Source organism: Aspergillus saccharolyticus (genome assembly GCF_003184585.1).
Source record: "Aspergillus saccharolyticus JOP 1030-1 unplaced genomic scaffold BP01scaffold_34, whole genome shotgun sequence".
Taxonomy (NCBI): domain Eukaryota; kingdom Fungi; phylum Ascomycota; class Eurotiomycetes; order Eurotiales; family Aspergillaceae; genus Aspergillus; species Aspergillus saccharolyticus.
The window spans coordinates 302,708-309,392 of record NW_020290644.1 but is presented as its reverse complement, the minus strand read 5'-3'; the positions used below and the strand labels follow the sequence as shown (position 1 = coordinate 309,392).

Sequence of the window (6,685 nt, the reverse complement as noted above, 5' to 3'; positions counted from 1 at the left end):
TCACGCTGATGATGTACGCCATGGCGAAGAAGGTGGCGAGACCGGCGCGCAGCTCGGTGAAGAAGAAACTACCCTTGCGTTCCTTGGGCTAGGGAGGGATCAGTCACGCTCGCGATGCACTGCTGTGCATCCACAGAGTGCCACTTACATGGCCCGAGTTTTCCAATCGGAACCATCTCCCCACGGGGCTGCGAGCCACCGCGAGATTGGTTTGATGCACCCAGTTCTGCAAACTCATGATGCGAGACAGTCTGCTGCGAGACCAGCACTGGAGAAATGGCAACTAACAACGCTGACTGACAGTTGCACCCCCCACGTCCGGGGAACCAGGGGTTCTTATGTGGCAGCTCAGGCAGAAACCCCGGAAGAGAGAAAAAAAAAAAAAAAAAAGAAAAAGGCCAAGTGATAAAGCAACTATAGGCGATCAGGAAACACAACGTATGGGAAATTTCCTGCTTATCATCTTGGCATCTTGGCATCTTGGCAAAAGGAACTGGCTACAACTGGACTGGTTGCTTGGTCCATGGCTGGCGTACTTGGCACTGACTCTTCAGGCAATCAGCGGCCATGCGACAAATATCTCCTGATTGCTATCGGTTAGCCTCACTTCGCTACCCGGCGGAAAAACCGCGGCCAGTCTTGGCGCCCACCGGAAGACTGCGATTACGGAACTTTTTCACGTGTGCTTATCAACAAGCTTTCTCCTGGAAGACTACGGGGGCGGGCGCAAACTTGCTCTTGCGTCGCAACGCTGGCCCATACAGGATGAATCCCAAGGGGATCGGAATCATGATCGCAGCCAAGCATCCCAGCAGAGTCCCCGCCCATTGCACCCCCAGGTTGACGAACATCTGTTTGGCGAACAGTGGGAAACATGCGCCCACCGCGGACCGCAGGATCGTGTTGGCGGCGAAGACCGAGGCCGCACTAGTTCGTCAGCTGCTGTCTCTCCCACTCGGACCAGGACTCTCACAATTGCAGATAAGAGTCGATGAGGTAGTTGAAGCACTGCAAGAAGATGCAGTAGATTCCAAACCCGGTGAACACCCCCGATGCCGTTGGGGCCATCCAGTGGATAGACTGAGTCCAGCCCGTCCAGCCGTACCTGAGCTCTTTTAAGCTATGCGATCGCTTGTTCCTGGGGACCACGCCTTACCAAAACAACCCGATTGTAAACGCCGCACCCCCCACAATGGCCGGCGGAAGCCTCCACTCCGGCACCGGCACGTCTCCGTTGGCAATCAGCTTCTTCGTGTAGCTCCCCTGACTCATTAACACGTACGCCCCTCCGGCAAATTCGCCAATGATCAAGCCGATGAACGGCAAACTGCCCACCCCCAGATTCATCCCATGAATTTCCTGGAATACCACCGGGTACGCCGCCAGTAGCGCATACATCAATCCGTAAATGAAGGACATGTACAAAGTGACCAAAAAGACGATCGGCTCGGTAAAGAGCATCCGAAACGGGCGGCTAAAGTTGACCGTGATCAGCTCGCGCAGATCGATCTCCACCTCATCCTGCTTGGCATGGATGCCCCAGTTCCGCGTCTGCCGGCGTACGATGGAGGCCTTGTGCTGCAGGAGCGCGGGCGCGTACGTCTCGCGGTAGAAGAGCAGGAGAAGGGTGAACCCGGCAAAGCCCATGATACTGGCAATGTACATGGTCCACCGCCACCGCAGATAGCTCATGGTAATAAAGCCGCCCGTAAAGGGCGAGGCGAAGGGCCCGACGAAGACCGCCATGGCGAACATGGCGATCGCCACCCCCCGAGAACGGTTGTTGTAGATGTCGGCGAAGGCGGCCGGCACAATGGCCAGCGGGCTCGCGGCGAACAGGCCCGCGAAGAAGCGGGTGAGCATGATGGTCTGCACGTCCTTGGCCGTGGCCGTGCCGATCGTGAAGACGCTGTATCCGAAAATCCCGGCGGTGATGGGCCAGCGACGGCCGTAGAGCTCGGACAGCGGTGCCCACAGGGTCGGGCCGGCCGCGAAACCCAGGACGTAGAGGGTCACGCCCAGAGTGGCCACTTCGGTGCTGATGTGGAATTGGCCGCTGATCGAGATGATGGTCGACGAGAAGATGGCGGACGCGAACGAGGCGACGAAGGTCACGTAGGCGAGGATGGCAGAGAGGAGGATCCTATAGGGCGATGTGATTCGATTAGCACTGGATAAACGTATTTTAGATGATCAAGTAGTCGCGTCGGTCCAGATATCCTGAAAGTGACCTACTTGGTCGCTGTCGACCAATTATGCGGATGCATCGGGTCCTTTTCGTCGAGAAACTCGACCACATATCGATCCGGATCGGGCAGATCGGGGGGAAACTCCTTGCCCCCGCCCATGGGGAGCCATTGTTCGCGCGGCGTGCGGGTGCTGCCCACGCGCGAGCCAACCGTCGATTCATGGGTCAGTCGGAGGGACTCGATGCGCGAGATGGCCACATGGCTCTGCGTTGGGCGGAGGCCGCCGCTGCTGCTGCTGCGGACGGGCTCGAAGCTGGGATGCTCGGTTGGGATGGTGGAGAGGGAGGAGGCGCTGGACTGTGGAGAAGGCATGATGATACGTAGGAAGAGAAGGAGAGTCTGAGCGAGTGATGATTGCTGGGGGCATGTTAGGTTAGCTCATATATTAAGTATTATTTTGGGGGGGGTGAGTGGGAGGGGAAGAGAAAGGGGGATGAAAGAGATGGAGAGGAGGGAAAAGTGGTGGTGTCATCATCGCCGGGATAGAGCCATGGATCTGAACCCCGGGGGTGTAGCATTTGGAGTTGAGGGTGAAACCGCTTCTTCTTTCTCCTTCTTCTTCTTCTTCTTCTTCTTCTTCTTCTTCTTCTTCTCGACGAGGGCTACTACTTGATCTAACTTGTGACATCCTGAGATTGCCCTGGGGGTGTTTACATGGGACTTGATCAGCAGAGGCGTGATATGCTATTGTACCTCTCTATACACATCCGACATGGGGGAACTCACCGCAAGCATCGGGATATTGTCAATAGTTGAACCATGTAATGTCGACACAGCTTCCAATCTACCGCGGGTGGATTCGATCCAATGGATCTAACGCGTCACTCATCCAGGCACAGATGGAAGGAGATCTATCTGTCTTTAGGGTGAAATTCAGCCTGACAAGCGAACCCTTGCTGGACTGAACCGAGGCAGATCATAGATCGCTATCAGGAACAGGAGTTGAGTAGAAAGCACGAACTATACTGTAGGCAGCTATATTCTTTCAATCAACGAATATCAGCTCAAGATACCAACTAACAGGTGGTTAATGCATATTGTTCCGGCCGACAATCCATACTACATTGATAACCCACGGTAGTATTCCCCTCCAACTCCTCCCCTCATACACCGCGTCAACAGCTAAGATGTACTAGATTGCTTGATCATGGCTCACTAAGCGGAAGGCCTGAGTCCGTACTGCAGATGCCTGCTACTTTCCAGGCTCCCATGATCCCAGCACAGGCTGCAAGAATCGGTGAACCTGAGACACTGGCTCCGGTGCATGACACAACATGGGGCTTTTGATTTGCCAGCACAACTGCACGAACGGCTTTACGCTTTATCCCTGCCTGCAGAGCCACTCGAGCAGGAAAAGAGCCACCGGGAGTCACTGGTAACAAAGCTGATGACCACCATCAAGAGAGGGGAGGAGAAGAGCCGAGTCCCGGAATCCCCCAAGACAAACCCAGGGCAGAATCCATGTCGGGAGCAGCATTAGCGTCAGATACTTGCATGGTCTAATCTGGAAAAGGCAAATAGACCAAGGTACCTCTACTACGCGGAGACTTGCGAGTCTGCAGTCAGCAAGCAATCTCACCAATGGCATAGTCCTGCAGGGCACCATAAAAACACCCTTCGCTCAGCCTTGCGGACGACCGGTCTCCGGTACTTCAGGACGAGGTGGTGGTGGCCCTTTGACCCTATCAGCGCCATCCACGTTCAAATCCGGGGGCTTCGCATCAGATTCCGAAGGTCGGCCTTGTACCGCGCTAATCGACAAGTCTGGCAATTATCACCGGCGGTGTTCGGTCAGTGGGCCAGCCATCAATCGACCCTTGGCAGGTGCCGAAGTATCGCTGGCGGTTGTTCTGGACACTGCGTTGGGACTGACTGCAACTGCAGAGTCTGGTGTGTGGAGAACATACGGTGCACTGTGATTTGCAGCATGAAACGATTTTTTCATTTCGAACTGAAAAGGGTGCACGACAAAATGGGGTCTGGATTCATCAGCAGCGAGAGGGGAAAAGGGAACAGTGTGTCGGCAAGGAGGCTGTGAGGCACCAGGGCAGCGAGACCACCAAAGTACTCAGGACTCCAAAGGACATGGAATCAGGCCGTGGCTGCTTATACCATCCTCAGCTCTTGGCCGTTCAAGGTGGTATAGCCACAAAAATCTCCCACACACCACAAGGCAGAAACCAGGCCTGAATATCCCCTGTTTTGCTTGCTTTTTGCTTTTTCCCCAGCACCACCCCCGAGTCTGCAGTTGAGACAATTGCCATCCCTGTTTTTGGCGCGGACGATGAGCAGTTTTGGGGAATGTGCGAACAGTAGTGCTTATGCCTTAACTCGTCTTTGTTCGCTGGTCATGTACGCGCAGTATTTCCCACTATAAAACCCGCAGAGATCCTCTTCCCCCCCCCTCCCCCCCCGCTCCACCTTACAGACTCTGCTCCCATTACATTCAAAGACCCCGGCCAATGCTTTTGGTACATTGCCGGTTGCTGTTTGGCCATTGCGATGTCTAGATCCGAAGCAAGCATAGCCGCGACGCACGAGGCGACCATCTCCCAAATCAACTACCTCATCGGCTGGATATGCATCCTCCCCAGCGAATACTATGAGGCGTCCAAGATGTTCGACGAGGTGTTTGATTCGAGTGGGATCATCCGGGGCCGAAATGACCGGAACAGCTATGATATCGGACACATCGGCGGACATTTAGTGGTCATGAACTGTCCGGCCGCTGGAAACAACGGGGAGGTTCATGCCGCACGAATCGCCTCCGATATGCGAAGCACCTTCCCATCCATTCGATTCATGCTTCTCGTGGGCATCGGCGGTGGCTCGCCCTCTCGGCAGGATGTGCGCTTGGGAGATGTCGTTCTTGGAACCAAGGTTGTGCCCTACCGACATGGGAAGAACACAGACCATGGCTTCGAAGTCATCGGCAAAACTGGGACCCCACCGCCAATCCTGCAAAGCGCAATGACCCGATTGGGTTTGAAGCTGAGGCAGGACCTGAACATCGAGGCGACCATCCAAGAAGTCAGGCCGTACACCGTTCCTCGACCCGCGACCGATAACCTCTATCTGCCCACCTACATCCATTCCAGCTGCTGTGACTGCTTGAGAGCCGAAGCTCAGGCCTTGGGCTCCCTCTCCGTGCGCAATCCCCGCCGCGGCAACTTAGTGCAGGTGCATCAAGGTGTGGTGGGCTCTGCGGACCAGGTCATGAAGAAAGCCAGTGAGCGTGATGAGTATGCCGGGAAGCAGGGTATTATATGCTACGAGATGGAAGCCGTCGGAATCATGGAGACAATCTCCTGTCTCACCATCCGGGGGATCTCAGACTACTCGGATGGCCACAAGAACGACGACTGGCACTCGTATGCATCTTTGTCGGCGGCGGTGTGCGCGAAAGAGCTTCTCAAGAACATCCCAGCGCAAGACCTGGAGCGGTGTCCATTGGAAGTGTCTCAATACGAGATTGAGCGGTGGGCCAGGGGCGCTATAGAGCATTTCTATTCCTCGCAAAAACGCCTAGCGCCCGAGCCGGAGACGGAATTTCAGACCGCGGTGCGCAACCTCGACACGATTTTCGACGTAATCGGCTTGATACAGCTTCGCATTGACCCCTGGCTGAACGATCTGAGTGAGAGGCCCGATCCAGTTGCTGAGCAAGAGATGCGGGACTCCGTGGAGGCGTTGAGGGCTTTGCAGGGAGAGCTGTCGAAATGTATGAAGGAGCTGCGTAGTCAGGCCAAGCAGGAGGCCAAAAGACCAGACAATAGTGAGGCCAAGCGCGAGGAATGGAGAAGCTTGAAACGGAAAATCAAGAGGCAAACACGATGGTCGAATGAGGTCTCCAAGGCGACTCGCAACGCTCTGTGGTCGACCAAATCGGCGACACTGCGTGTTTTTCTTCTTCTCGGCCAGTCAGGAAATCAGGCTGTTCAGGCCACGGGCGAATCTCTCCATCAGGTCTCCCAGCAAGCTTTGAGGCAGCTGAAGCACCTCCTGGAAGAGTTCAAGCATCGCCTCTACGGCAACCCTCAAGATGCTGAAGATACAACCTCGACGGAAGGCAGGACCAGCGGCGAAGATACCGCATCTCAGGCTGATGCACCGGCCTTGTCTTCCGAGGCAGTCTCTCCGCGAAGTAGCCAGGTCACCTCTATCTCTTCCGATCGGGGTCATCCTGATGACACTGAATCACACCACCAGGGCAGAAGATCCCCATCGCCATCTCTTAGACACGAGCACATCTCGGAGTCTCTGGATTTGGAGGATTCAACACCACGACAACCTCCAATAATAGCCCTCGATTCTGTACAGAGTTCCCTGGAGTTGGAGGTACCAAGGAGACCTGCTTTTCCTCTTTCACCCCTTCTGCCGGTCATAACAATAGAGTCTCCTCCACTTCCTCCTCCGTCCTCTGCACCTCCTCCTCC

General features: G+C 55.3%; 5 protein-coding genes across 5 annotated transcripts in view; 1 reads left to right on the top strand and 4 right to left on the bottom strand.

Annotated features, from left to right (window-relative positions):
* Window positions 1-17: 17 nt before the first annotated feature.
* BP01DRAFT_394232 (uncharacterized protein) lies at window positions 18-238 on the bottom strand (the record flags this gene model as incomplete). The annotated part of the gene is made up of 2 exons (XM_025578309.1): window positions 18-88; window positions 149-238. Coding segments are annotated over 2 exons (159 nt in total), but the record flags the coding sequence as incomplete, so codon positions are not given.
* Window positions 239-584: 346 nt separating this feature from the next.
* Window positions 585-2,640, bottom strand: BP01DRAFT_134243 (MFS transporter). Its single transcript, XM_025570502.1, has 4 exons — window positions 2,236-2,640; window positions 1,157-2,143; window positions 974-1,105; window positions 585-927 (listed from the first exon to the last, which is right to left on the bottom strand). The coding sequence occupies exons 1-4, from the start codon at window positions 2,559-2,561 to the stop codon at window positions 690-692; spliced, it is 1,683 nt and encodes a 560-aa protein (XP_025428561.1). The 5' UTR covers window positions 2,562-2,640; the 3' UTR covers window positions 585-689.
* An 861-nt stretch (window positions 2,641-3,501) lies between these two features.
* BP01DRAFT_134233 (uncharacterized protein) lies at window positions 3,502-3,939 on the bottom strand. Its single transcript, XM_025570501.1, has one exon. The coding sequence runs from the start codon at window positions 3,853-3,855 to the stop codon at window positions 3,619-3,621; it is 237 nt and encodes a 78-aa protein (XP_025428560.1). The 5' UTR covers window positions 3,856-3,939; the 3' UTR covers window positions 3,502-3,618.
* BP01DRAFT_359438 (uncharacterized protein) lies at window positions 3,862-4,635 on the bottom strand. Its single transcript, XM_025575683.1, has one exon. It carries the CDS (start codon window positions 4,192-4,194, stop codon window positions 4,024-4,026), a length of 171 nt encoding a protein of 56 aa, XP_025428559.1. The 5' UTR covers window positions 4,195-4,635; the 3' UTR covers window positions 3,862-4,023.
* Window positions 4,636-4,751: 116 nt separating this feature from the next.
* The window catches only part of BP01DRAFT_376230 (5'-methylthioadenosine/S-adenosylhomocysteine nucleosidase family protein), a gene marked incomplete at both ends in the record, with an annotated part of 2,616 nt that continues 682 nt past the window's right edge, over window positions 4,752-6,685 (top strand). The window contains one exon of the mRNA XM_025576940.1: window positions 4,752-6,505. Within this exon, the coding sequence (XP_025428558.1) occupies window positions 4,752-6,505 (1,754 nt within the window). The remainder of the gene's footprint in view (window positions 6,506-6,685) is intronic.

Bases quoted from the DNA above. Each gene is read 5' to 3' on its own strand.
- BP01DRAFT_134243 (XM_025570502.1), bottom strand. From the start codon at position 2,561: ATGCCTTCTCCACAGTCCAGCGCCTCCTCCCTCTCCACCATCCCAACC. The intron at 2,144-2,235 runs GTAGGTCACTTT...ATCGCCCTATAG, and splicing joins AATTGGTCGACAGCGACCAA to GATCCTCCTCTCTGCCATCC. The intron at 928-973 runs GTGAGAGTCCTG...CTGACGAACTAG, and splicing joins ATCGACTCTTATCTGCAATT to TGCGGCCTCGGTCTTCGCCG.
- BP01DRAFT_134233 (XM_025570501.1), bottom strand. From the start codon at position 3,855: ATGGTGCCCTGCAGGACTATGCCATTGGTGAGATTGCTTGCTGACTGC.
- BP01DRAFT_359438 (XM_025575683.1), bottom strand. From the start codon at position 4,194: ATGAAAAAATCGTTTCATGCTGCAAATCACAGTGCACCGTATGTTCTC.